This window comes from Chiroxiphia lanceolata, chromosome 1 (genome assembly GCF_009829145.1).
Source record: "Chiroxiphia lanceolata isolate bChiLan1 chromosome 1, bChiLan1.pri, whole genome shotgun sequence".
Classification (NCBI taxonomy): Eukaryota; Metazoa; Chordata; class Aves; order Passeriformes; family Pipridae; genus Chiroxiphia; species Chiroxiphia lanceolata.
The window spans coordinates 4,841,260-4,854,812 of NC_045637.1; the positions used below are offsets into that span (position 1 = coordinate 4,841,260).

At 37.7% G+C, this 13,553-nt stretch overlaps 1 protein-coding gene across 18 annotated transcripts in view; it reads left to right on the forward strand.

The window, feature by feature from the left end:
- The window catches only part of PTK2 (protein tyrosine kinase 2), a 190,477-nt gene that overhangs the window by 146,594 nt on the left and 30,330 nt on the right, over nt 1-13,553 (forward strand). For 9 of the 18 annotated variants that reach the window (XM_032676611.1, XM_032676467.1, XM_032676486.1 and 6 more), the window contains 6 exons: nt 2,733-2,789; nt 4,203-4,223; nt 5,280-5,377; nt 8,102-8,186; nt 10,700-10,800; nt 12,078-12,193. In XM_032676611.1, coding sequence (XP_032532502.1) covers nt 2,733-2,789; nt 4,203-4,223; nt 5,280-5,377; nt 8,102-8,186; nt 10,700-10,800; nt 12,078-12,193 — 478 coding nt within the window. The remainder of the gene's footprint in view (nt 1-2,732; nt 2,790-4,202; nt 4,224-5,279; nt 5,378-8,101; nt 8,187-10,699; nt 10,801-12,077; nt 12,194-13,553) is intronic. The other 9 variants (XM_032676503.1, XM_032676509.1, XM_032676559.1 and 6 more) reach the window with 1 other exon arrangement.

Sequence of the window (13,553 nt, forward strand, 5' to 3'; positions counted from 1 at the left end):
AATTACAAGCTCTCATAAATGGGAAAAATCATGAAAAGGGAAAGTTCAAACAGGTGTTAAGATCATGGATTAACTATTGTGGATTTAATATCCTAGGATAGTTTTTCCTGCTGTTTAATAAATGCATTCAGATTTAGTAAAGCTCAAACTGGCTCATTCACAGGGTGACCACCACTACCTTTGTCCAAAAGCGACCTGTTCGTTTTTCCATCTCCAAGAATCTGGGGTTGAAAACAAGTGAAAAGGTTCAGTGCTGGCTTTAAAATGTACGAGAGAGCAGCAGTGATGAGCCCTGTTATTAAATCTGAGTTTTTCTAGACTTACCAAGACCTCAGAGGCATCTGGAACCGCTGCTTTGTTGTGAGTGTTCAGCTCTTGAGAGTGCTCTGACACATTCTCCTTTGTGGAGCAGCCTGCAGAGCCTTGCCTGGCTCAGTTGTGCTTTAGGCCCCACGTAGGTTCTGGAGCATCCCTTAGCAAACACAGCTCTGGTCTGAGCAGAGCTGGTAACAGTCTCAGTCTGTGACTAAGTGTGGGGTTGAGCCTGTACGTGAGGGAGGTCAGTTGTCCTTATTGCAAAACACTTGGAGCACATCAGTGTTAATGCCTTGATTGAATTTTCCTCTGATTCCCAGAAACAATGACAGATATATAGAAAGATATATATATATGAATTATTTTCTGAATTCTTATTATATATTCCTCTCCAGAGCGTTAAATGTGTAACAAGAAATATTTGTGTAGTTAATTGCATATATTTAATTTATTTGGGTTGACTGTGAAGACTCTTTTAGTTTCATGATGGTTTTGAGCAATGGATCAAAACCCTGTAAAGGTCTCTGTGCTGTTCTGAGATTGCTTTTAGTATAAATTAACTCATTAATTTAAAGTAGAGTGATGAACAAGCCATGTCATTGATCACATTTTGTAAGCACTGTTCCATAACCTACTGTGACAAGTAGGTTATGGGATTTTTTAAGTGGCTTCACTTCTTGTTTCCAGACTTTTAAAATTTTTCTCAAATATGTTTATAATGTCTTTCATCCAGCCTATTTTTTACATAGATTAATAAATTTCTGGTATCCTCCATGAAAGTTAAAAAACACCCTGCCACGATTTTAGAAGGAAGCAAAGTGATTTAACCTCATCACACTGGTGTCACACAACTGATTCCTTTCAAACAGATGCTCATTTTTTAGATTAAACTGAGGCTTATTTTCTACAAAAACCTTAGTTTATAATGTAAGGGAGGAAAAAAATACCAAGAAAGAGATAAGTGCCTCTGGAGTGCGTTGCCTGTTCAGAATTGTGCACTGTCTTCATAATTAATTGAATTTTCATTAGGTGACTCTGTTTCACAGTGTCCTAAACTGAAATTGCCTAGCAAAAATTCTAATTACATAGGATTTCCTGATTCTGTTTTTACAAGACCTGGTATATTCCTAGAGGAGTTCAGAAGAAAAATAGCTTTAATTCTATTTAAGTAGTAAGAAGCTGGGATCACAAAACTATATAAACTGCATTTACTCCCTGAAGTGTGTTGAACTCCAAGGTTTATAGGCAACCTGTAGTTTCCTAATTGCTGAATATTGTGTTTGTCTGAAAACTAAGCCTCTGGTTTATCTGTGTGTATAATATTGATGAGCCTTGCTCTGGTTTCAGAGTTGGCTTACACTGGTTGAACTGGGGGCTGCTGCCAAAAGGGATCATCCCATCCTTCTTCCCACTCTCACTGTGGCTTTGTCCCATTCACCAGCCAGAAACCATCGCTCTGGAAATCATGACAAGGGATGTGTAGGGATATTCATATGCTCCAGGGCAGATGGGGGAAAAGGGGGAGTAAATTTCAAGTGAGTATATTTTAACAGCCTTGAAGTAAAAAATTATCCTGCTGTTGTGGACTGGCTTTATAACCCCTGGAGGAAATTTATCTGACCTTCAGGAGATGATCTGCACATGCTGGAAGTTCTTTAGAGCAAGAGAAGGACCTTCGGATATGACTTGACACCATTTAAACCATTTTGAGAACAGATGATGTAAAAGTTGTAAGTTTTAAACAGAGGAAGAAAGGCTCTCTCATTTTTCTGAAAAATTTTGGGAACTTGTTTTCAAACCCTGTCCATGAGATCTTGACTCTTGACAGCAAAACTAGTGGTGAATTTCCACTAATTAAGGAAAATTGAGACTAATGCAAGAAAAATGGGTGTAAGGTGAGAGTGTGGCTTAAAAGGTCTTTGTGCTCTAGAAGACTCTGTGGTAAATAACTCAGCTGGTCACACTGACAGAAGGTGGATGCTGCCCTGGAACATCATTAGTGTCTTGTGCCTGTTTGACATAAAAAAATAGCAGACTGGTTTTCATTCTTTATTGAAGGTTTTTAATTGAAGCAATTTAATCCATTAATAATGTTTTTTCCTTACTGCAATGGAATTCACTGTTAAAAAGATTTTAAGCCAGCAATTTAGATGGGTTTTAATTACAGAACTCGAATTTTGAATACAAATGAATCTTCCTTGTTGGATGCATCTATGTGACGTAATGTAATTGGCACTGAGGTCATTCTCATACCATGATTTATGCATGAGCAAGTTTTATTCATGCTTCTGTAAATGTGTCCCAGCAATGCTGAACTTGGGGGTTGTGACATACGAGTTTTGATAAATTGGAGATGTTGTTCTGGAGAATTGTTTTCATCTGCTTTTCCCGAAACTCTTCAATTCCTCCCTTTGCAGAGACTGATGACTATGCAGAGATTATAGATGAGGAAGACACTTATACAATGCCATCAAGTAAGTGCAGTGGTTAACTTGAGAACTTTTCTATCCAAAAAATATTTCAGCCTTAAATAATATGTGTGCAGAGAAAATGTTCTTTATGATCTTGTGAAAACTCACAGAGTCAGTGATTTTCAAGTTCAGGTTTTAAATCAAATAAAACCAAATTCTGTTTTGCTGCTGTCAGTGACTTCACAGTGAAATTCTCCTTATGTCTCAAAAGTGTTTTTTTTTTATTGTGATGCTGAGCTTAAAGATTGGATAAGATCTCTGTGATAAGAGCAAACAGTTTGGAAAGCTTTGTGTATTGCTGTCTAACTGTATCTCACCTTGCTCTGTGACAGACCTGCTGCTCTCCAATTCCACGAGAGAGGAAAACTCAACTGAGCCACATGCAATTTTGTTAAAGATGAAAGACTTCAGGAACAAAAATAAAAATTTCAAAGTTCTGCTGAGTCTTCATCTTTGAAGTAAAAACAATGATGCTGTAGCCACCACAAGGATTTTTGTCTTAATGGCCTGTTCAAATTATAATATAATCTGAAATCAAGGCTCTTTCATTCAACAGCAAAGTCCCATATTTTAATTTTAGAAGTTGTGTCTGCAAAATTCCAGTTGCATTTTGGCAACCCAGGATTTCTCCAGAAGCAGACAACCTTTTGATACGCAATCCTGCAAAAACATGAGTTTTGGTTAATGCAAGAGGGGAGGGTGGTGCTAAACTGGTGCCATGTTCTGCTGAACAACCTTGAATGTATGTGTAGTTTTCCGAGTTTCCCACTCCCCCCACGTGGCAGGAGTGTTTCATGATCACCTCAGTGTTTACAACATCGTTTCCACTACTGTGGAAAATATTTGAAAAGCAAGAATATATGTTTGGCAAAACATATATTTTTGAGTGTCAGTATTTGAAAAGCAAGAATATATGTTTTCCAGAAATAAACAGTGTGTTTTGAATGTCTTGCAGTAAGTCACTACGTGATTCTGTTCACATAATTGCAGGATCAAAACATACTGTGATAAATTATATCCTTTATTTTTTATTAACAGATTAACTTTGTGTAATTTATTTTTCCCCCCCTAATCTTTTTATTTAAAATTCTCATGGAAGTAATTACTTGTGGGCCCAGCCCTGGATGGTGCTGAACACTTAAGGATGACTTCAATCCAAAACCCATTAGGTGGGCTGTGGAGGGAAATTCATTAAGTGCTTTGCTGGATTGAAGGGGACTCAAATGTTCAGCTCCCAAAGGACTGAGCCAGTAAAGATGACAAGAACACACCTATGACTTTTGCTAATGTAAACTTAAAATTGCATCAGTATATTTCTTCATATTTCAGAAAAAATGTTAAAAAAATGTTTGTCCTTGTCTTGATTTTTAAGAAGCTCTAAGTAAGCATTTGATTTTTCTCTTAATTGCACTGCAGAAAGCTATGGAATAGATGAAGGTAACAGGAGACCCTTTACCCATCCCTGTATGCTTGCAGTTTGGAATGATGTGGAATTTTTAAGTTTACTATTCACTTTCATTTAATAAACATTATTTATTTATAGTTAAACCAGTTAGCTTTGGGATTTTAAAGAGGAAAATGCAGTACTTAAAAAAAAGAGATGGAAAAGGCATTTAACACCTTTTTATCCAGCTCTAGATGACATAATTTCTGTAGTGTGAATGATGTTCAAATCAAGGTTATGAAGTTCTAAGCTGGTTGGTTATATTTTTTCTCTGAATAACACAAGTAAAGGTGAAAACATATAGTGTATGTGCTTTTCTGCTATTCCTGAAATATTTTTCCATGTCTGCGAGAAATTAAATTGCAAATGAAGTCATTCAATTGCAATTGATTAAATGTTTTGCTGAAGTACTGAGCCGTTTTTATCAGCACTATTCTCAGCCTATTAAACCATAACATGAACAAAATTGCATAAGTCCACGAGACATCTCAATTTTGCTTCAGTTACACACTGACAGAGGTGTAGTGCACTCCAAATTTTGCTCTTCCATTTTATCCTTTTTTGCCATGCTCTCGTTTCTGTATTTTTTTTCTTGCAGTTACCTCTTTAAAAATTCTCTGGGCTCTTTTGATGGTTCCAAAACCTAAAATACCACATAGTGGAGTTCTCTTAACCATCCAGAGGGATGTATTTAAAAATCAGGCTGTATTTAACATTGGCGTGGCCCTAAGCTGTGTGCTTAGTCTTCGCCAGCTGTAATTAAGAAGGATTCAATTATGTCTATTGCACTTGAATCAATTTAGCAGTTTAGATTTCACAGTTCCTTTCCCATTGCCTTGGTTCAAACATTTGTTTCAGAGGTTTAAGAGGTCTCCACTGTGTGTGTGTGCAGCATCTGCATAGGTTGGTTGGTGTGCTGCAAATGTTAATCTTAGCTATTCATATGTGAGACATTGAGTGACTTACTTTTGAGTTTTGTGTCTTGTGGATTATTTCTCTTGCCCTTCATCAGGAAAACTTAATATTTTAAGTGCATTATATTCTTGTAGCCAGAGATTATGAAATTCAAAGGGAGAGAATTGAGCTGGGGCGCTGCATTGGGGAAGGACAGTTTGGAGATGTGCACCAAGGAGTTTACATGAGCCCGGTAAGCCTCCTTCTAAAATAAAAACAAACAAATAATAAAGCTTTTCTATTTAAAAAAAAAACAAGTGTATTCCTTAGAGACCTTGGTTTGACTCTTCCAGAACCAATAAAAATTTGCTCCACTGACCATCTCAATGGATCTCTCACAGAGAAGCTTAATAAAGTTACTACTTTTTCCTGAAAGATATAAAATGCTTGGATGCTGATCCATCAAAACACCAACACACAAGAGTCACGTCAGTGAAACCAGGGAGGTTGGCAGCACTTGTGTAATTTAGGCTGGTGTTTATGTATTTTTCTAGGTTGCAGCCACAAAGGCTAAGACTGCTAATTAAATAGATCAAAATGAAGTTTTGTGGAAAAAAGGCAAGAGAAGGCTGCAAAAATGAGTTAATTTCAACCAATTTCAAGCTTATAATAAAGTAACTCTGCAAGTGTAAAATGAAGATTTATTTCATATCAGAAAAAAAATTGGTATTTTTGATAGATGATACAAGAATTCATGTGGACAATAATCTAATTCTGACTTCAGGAACACTATTTCCTAAGAACAGCTGGTTGGTTAGGGTCCAGGGCTTGGTGGGTTAATGTTTAAGTAAACAAGGATAAATTTTATCTATTTCAGAAAAGTTTGAAGTCTGTTCTGGTACCTTCATTTAGAAAGCAAATCTGATACACTTGGCATCGAGGGAGATTCTTATTTTTCATTTAATTCTGTCCAAGTTAACAGGAGTCCTGAGGAGTGATGTTTCATGCACTTGGGGCATGGTGGATAAATTTAGAGCTCTGTAAAACCAGTTAAAGACCCTTCTCTGTTTGTTTTTTTTTTTTTTTTAAATGCTGGCTTATCTCCATTTTTTTTCTGAATTAGAAAGCAGATTTTACTCAGGCATCCTGTGACTACTATGATATTTTTAAACAGCAACCTGCTGATTACTTTTATTAGTAAAATTTTGCTACATTTAAGACATTGAAATATGTGAAGGGGAAACAGAAAGTTGATGTCATTCAATTTTAATGTTCTAGTCACAGAGTGTAATTTACACTCTGGGAAGAAATCTTACAGTAGTCAAAAGATTAGTTCCAATAACATGATAGTGTTTCCATATATCTGTTTGGCTTGTGTGCAGAAATACAGAGGAGATTTCTTGCCTCTTGTTCTGCTAGCTCAGATTTGAATCTCAGAAATTCCTTTTATCCCTTTCACTGCACTTGTAAAGTTCTTATTCTGGTGACTGTGCAGCATCCACCTCTTCTGGAATGCTGCTTTCTCCTGGGTGTTCCTGAAGTATCCCAGCCAGCCTGTATTTGTAGGATACTGGATGGAAAATGGGTGTATACATACAGGATTGTGTAAACCATGCCAGTAAGACTGACTTTAAAGGCTCATTAACTGTGGAGTTAATGCCAAAGTGTCATTTAAAATAGGGTTTGCTGCTCAGGAAACAAACTGTGGCTGGTCTGATACATCCTCACAGGTTTGTCTCCTTATCCAAAACCAAAATATCAGCAAAACCCTGATATCAGGCCTTTTCCTGTGTTCGTTATGCAAAATGTCTGGGGTCTCTGATGGTTGCAGATACTGAAACTCTTCCTTTTGATGCTTCTGTTGGTTATGAGATGTTTCAAAAACTTGATGTGTAACCAGGAGAGGGATGGGTCTGTCAGGTGTTCAGACATGTCTCATCCAGGGCTGATTGTTCAATCCTGATTTTATAAGGGAATAAAATCATGATTTACCACCAGTTTTTCAGTCAGTTTATGGGCATTTTATGTATGAGAAGACAATTTAATCAATATTTTCCTGCTAAGTCAACTTGAAGATCTATGTTTTGAGCAACTTAGAAAATACGCATTTAAGCCTGCAAATTATAAATACCACTCTAATTCTGGTACTGTTTGTCTTTACTAATAGATTTAAAATAGAGCAGTCATGAGCAGACATAAAACATAACTGTGAATCACCTCTCAGTGGCCTTAAAAACTGGGTTTTAAGGACATACATCAACCCTATAGTCTTTCAAGGAAAGGTTCATTTGTAAACTGCCCATTAAAAAATGGACAGTGTAATGTAATGTAGATGCTTAGTTTTAAAACATTTCAGCCTTTTTCAATCCACTAAGAACTTCTCATTTTTCAGTATTCAGAAGATGAGCAATTAGATGAAAAAATCTGTTTGGTTTTGAATACACATCGTTCTGTTTAACTTGGTTTTAAAGCCTTGGTCTGACTGATTGTGAAGATAATATATAAAAATCTTTGTTTTACTTTCCTTTGTAGTTTGGGTTCACAATTGCAGCAAGTCTTTCCTCTGCAAGAACCACAGAAATTCCTTTACTTGGCTTTCCAGGTTGCTTGCTTGCATAAGCCAAATGATATTTTTAGGATATATCTCCTCGTTTCCTGTTATTTTTGCTAAATATTGTCAAGAGTTTACCATCCTCAATAGCATAAAAAATTTCATTTAAAATTACCACCTTTTGTCGTAATTTTTGCACAATATTAACATGGTTTAAACCAGATTAAATATTTCCAAGACACATTAGATGTAAATGTTGCACACAAGGTGTCTTGACTGTAATGACGCTGAAGCTTTCAAGATGTGATTTCTTAGCTAAAGGTATTTTATTTAATAGTAATTTTCTCCAAATCAGTTCTTGCTGGAATTTTAAAGGACAGCTTTTGATGGGCTGCCTTTGAATTATTTCTCAATCTTGTCTTTCAGGAAAATCCAGCCATGGCCGTTGCAATCAAAACGTGTAAAAACTGCACCTCTGACAGCGTTAGAGAAAAATTCTTACAAGAAGCCTGTGAGTATTAAATAACTTCTTTGGGGATCACTTCTCTAATTGCTCCCTGCAAAGACTATGACCATGTGTGCCAGAAACTTCTGACACTAATGTAAATCTTTTATTTAATATATGTCCTGACTTTTTCCTCTCCAGCAATATGTACCAGGAGAGTGCTTTACTTCCTTGCATTGCCCATGTATATGATTGTCTGTGGGTTCCTTGATTTTCCAAATTAAATGGTGATTTCTGACTCCTCTAAGGCTTTAGAGCCAGTTTTGGCATGTTATAGATCTGATCCTCTATTTCCTTCTTAATGAATTTAAAAAAAACCCAGCAGTTTTTTCAGTGTATTACTTTAGAAGGTCAGGTAGTTGTTTTTGCTAGAAATGTTATGTCTAAGAGAGATCTGCTTTGAAAATTCAGAGTTAAAATTTATGGAATAATAAACCATTTTTCTAAATAATTGCCCACAAATGGCACATTTCATTTGTGGAGGAAGGCTTTTTGTTGAGATGAATAGGAACAGGAAACTTTTATAAGAATATTCAAGTTAGAAATTCCTCTATTGTTTGGTTTTGTAAGCAAATTAAGATATGGGACTTAGGCCTTAATTTTTGCCTATTATCCTCTGCTATTGTGTATCTATAAATGTTGTAAAGGTATTGTATTATATCAATAAATTAATTGGTTATGGACAGATATTACAGTGTATTTTGTTCAGCATTCCTTTATTCAAGGATTTTTTCCTAATTGTTCAGAAGATCTATGTTCACAGTTAATGGCTTCTTACTTTTGAATGTCAGATTTTTCTTAAATTATTATAATTTTTTCCACTACATTTCTATTTGTTGGAACAGTAAAAACCACTGCTTACAGTAATAACTCAGCACCCACAGGTAGGCTGCTGTCTCCTAACAATGTAGAAAATAATTGCTCATTGAGTGCTCCCTATTATGCCTTTGAGTTTGACAGATTAGGAAATGCCACCGTAGTTGACAGATAAATAGTGCTTTTCGATTTTGATTTAATAGTTTTGCCATTTCTTCTTTCTCTTTTTCATTCTAATTCCCATCCCTTACCTTTGACTTGTGTTCAGATTGCAAACTCTCTCAGAACAGTTGGTTACTTCACTGACTTAATAAATGTATTTCCTAATATTTTAGTATTAGGAGTATTAAGATATTTTCGTGGAGTTTCAACACTGCAAAGGTTTAGCAGTTGTTATTGCCTGTATGACATTTCACCATGTTATTTATTCCTTTTTATTAATGTTTTAAGCTATGTCAATGATGGGGATGTTTGTTTCCTTGGGTTTTTTTTCCTGTATTATTCATAACATCAATACTTTAAAGAATATGTTATCTTAAGTTTGCCCCTAAAGTTTTCTTTGCAGGAAAGTATGTTATTAAACTATTATAAATTTTGGTCTTAGGAACAGAATTGTCCAAGGATTTTTGTTGGGGTCGGAGACGTTTTGGTTACACAGCTGCTGTGTACCCACATGCAGAAGTAGAATTCAGAGTTATTCAGAGTGAAAAAACCCAGAAATGCTTCCTGGTTTTAGCTTGAGATGAGTTTAAAGCCAAAAGAGAGCAGGTTCTATTCTTGCCTAACTTCAGGCAAACTGAGGCAGACTTTGCACTTTAGTAATTACCATGTATCTCTGCTGACATTACAGACTGTAAATGTAGAAAGAGATACTACTTGAGGATCAAATTAAGGATGTTTTGTCAAGAATACATTAAGGATATATTTAAGGATGTATTTAAAGACACGTGCTAAGGATATATTTAAGGATGTTTTTGCCATGCGTGTGTTGGGAGAGAAGAACTTAATCAGAGGACTAATGTTTGATTTAAACTGCCAGACACGTCTCCCCAGAACATTAGCAAGCCTCTGAGGTGAGCAGTTCCAGGATGAGGGATGTGGAGGACTCCATCCCTGGAGGTGTTCAAGACCAGGCCAGGTGGGGCTTGGAGCAACCTGGAAGGTGTTGGGGAGTTGGAACTGGTTGATCTTGATGGTCCCTTCCAGCCCAAACCATTCTGTGATTCTGTGATTCATGTGTGACTGCACTGCTGAGACTGAAAAGTTAATTAACTCCATGGGAAATAAAATGAGATATGAATGTAATGATTAAATAAGATTTTTGTTTATGTCATAAACTGACAGACATTTATTTCCAGTAATTGAATTATACAGACTGTTTTCTCTTGCCTCCTCTTCCAGTAGAAGGGCACAGGTTAAGTGGCCGTGCAGTGGTTTGACAGGGCATTAACTTAGGTCATGCTCAGCCAGGGCTGAGAGCCAGCCCCTGACTTGACTGGCACCTTCCACAGCAGTTTGCATTTCTGTGAGTGGAGAACAGTACAAGTAAAGCAAACAGCGTTTCCCACTGCCCACAACACACGAAGTGACCAGACATAACTGCTTGCAACAGTTGTTTCAGGCTGTTTCAAGACCTCTGATTATATTTTGTGGTCACAGGCTAAATGCTTCTTAACCACCGAATTGTTTTCATTTCCTTTCAGTAACAATGCGTCAGTTCGATCACCCTCACATCGTGAAGCTCATTGGAGTCATTACAGAAAACCCAGTTTGGATAATCATGGAGCTCTGCACGCTTGGAGAGGTATGAAAAACCCTCATGCAGCTTTGGTCTCCTCTCCGTTAGCTCACAGATCATTTTACGAAAGACCAAAAGAACACTTCCCAGTGCTAACACATGATATCAAACATGATATCATGCTCCTTTGTAGAATTATGGGCTGAGAAACAGGAGTGGCACCGTTTGACCTCCTCCTCCACTGAGGGAACTGCATCACCTCATTCCAAAGCCATTTAGTCAGAGTTTTCAGAGAATTCAATTGCAGTTCCAGAGTGAGAGCATGACCTCTGTCAAGATGATGATAATGTGATATCATTTAAACAGCATTTGCAAACATACCTTTTAGAAGTGAAATTGTGGTACATCTTTTATTCTTCCTGAGTAACGCTGCATTTTCCCTTGAAATATGTTGGGGGTTTTTTCTGTAGAGTCTCTGCAGTGGAGGCCCTAGATAAGATGACTTCCCTCATTATTTTGGTTTTTTGGATGAATGGTTCAAGCAAAACTAGAATCTCATTCTTTATAATCGATTAGTTTTCTTTGAGCTGCATGTTTCTGAAAATGCGAGCTGCAGTGACATTGATTCTGCATTGTGTATTGTCATCGTAATTATCAAACTGCAGTACATTGTCCAGAAGAAAAAGGAGAGGAGGGAGAAAAAACCTGTAGTGGAGGAGTCATTTTCTGTCAGAAAATTACAGTTTTCCTTTCCAGTGCCCAAATGACTTTTCAAAGCCCTGTTTTAATTTTTAGGGAGATTCAAGTGCTGCCTTCCAGTAGGTGCTAACTGCCTTATACTGGGAATATAGCTTATAAATATTCTGCATTGATATTGGTACTCTCTGCTAAATTCAGTTGTTTTAGCACAGGTAGGTCAAAATAATGCTTCCAAAACAATACTCATCTACTCAGTGTTTGCTTGGCCAGGTACTGTTAAGTTGTTAAATTATTTAGGCTGTAAACATGTGCTGTACTCAAGAGTAGAGTCAGTAAAAGTCCAGGAGGGCTTCACTGTGGAACAGCAGCAGCAGATGTTATGCAAAAGGAGCCTGAAAGCAAGGCACAAAATTACTGGGTTTTCTTTGTTTGGCTAACCATTTTCATGTAGGAAAAAAATAATTGAATTTAACCCAGAGTTAATTTTATTCATGGGAAGTGATTTCCTTTTCTCGTCCAGTCTTCAGGGAAGGAAGTCATGCCCGTCGATACTCGTGTAAATGTTACAGTTTGAGATATGTCTCGTTAAACTTGTTGGTTTTGGTCCTAATTTCTTTCTGTTTCTTCCTTCCTTGTGCAAAAAGCTGAGATCGTTTTTGCAAGTAAGAAAATACAGCTTGGACCTGGCCTCTCTGATCCTCTACGCTTACCAGCTGAGCACAGCACTTGCCTACTTAGAGAGCAAAAGATTTGTACATAGGTAAGATTTCATACATAGATGTGTGTACGTGTCTATTTTCATATGCAACTACTTCATATTTTAGGCAATGTCATTTTTGCAGAGGCTTCCACCAGAATTACACCCTTTTCAAGGGTGACACCTGCTGGCCCACTCCTGGATTGACTCGGAGCTAGTGCCGGATTTTAATTGGAGTAGTTTTCAACTTGGTTGTTGCTTTGTGGTTACAGTATTTTTTTAAAGCTGTGAGTCAACTGTAATCTTTCAAATATAGAAAAGCAAAACAAGGGCAGATGGCTTCTTAAGTAAAGACGAGGGAAAACAAAATATTTATAAAATACAAGTACTTGCTTAACCAGAAAATGAACCTAAATTTCCTTTGCGGTGTGTTTTGAATTTTATTCCCTTGAATGTGAACATGAACTTTCTAGGGAGAAGAGACTGACTTTAGCCTCTTACTGCATGCAATTAAGAGTTCACAGCACTCCAGTTTATTAAGTACTATTAATTTTGAACTTCAGCTATTTATTTGTGTTTAAATACTTACAGTCAAACTCTCTATGTGTTGTGATAATGTGTATGCAAACACGTATAAAGTAATAACTATATATCTGTATGCATAGATATTTATGTTAAAAACATTGTAAATAGCAGAACCATGGGATTGTTATGGATACTTGGATTTTAACTGGCTGCTCATGGCTTGGACAAGTGAATTCTTTGCTGGGTTAGGAACTGGCTGCATGGCCGGGCTCAGAGAGTGGTAGGGAATGATGTCACGTCCAGTTGGGGTCCAGTCACCAGTGGTGTTCCCCAGGGCTCAGTGTTGGGGCCAGTCCTGTTAAATGTCTTTATCAGTGATCTGGAGAAGGGGATCAAGGGCACCCTCAGTCAAACAACACCCAGCTGGGCAGGAGTGTTGATCTGCTGGAAGGCAGGAAGGCTCTGCAGGGGGATCTGGACAGGCTGGGTCAGAGGGCCACAGCCAACAATGTGAGGTTCAGCAAGACCAAGTGCCAAGTCCTGCACTTGGGTCACAACAACCCAACCACAAAAGGACCTGGGGGTGCTGGTCGACAGCAGCTGAACATGAGCCCAGGGGTGCCCAGGTGGGCAAGAAGGGCAATGGCACCTGGGCTGTACCAGCAATAGTGGGGCAGCAGGACCAGGGCAGGGATTGTCCCTCTGGGCTGGGCACTGGTGAGGCCACACCTCAAATCCTGGATTCAGTTTTGGGTCCCTCACGACCAGAAGGACATTGAGGGGCTGGAGCATGTCCAGAGAAAGGCAATGGAGTTGGAGAAGGGTCTGGAGCACAAGTGCTATGAGGAGCAGCTGAGGGATCTGGGGGATGTTTAACCTGGAGAAAAGGAGGCTCAGG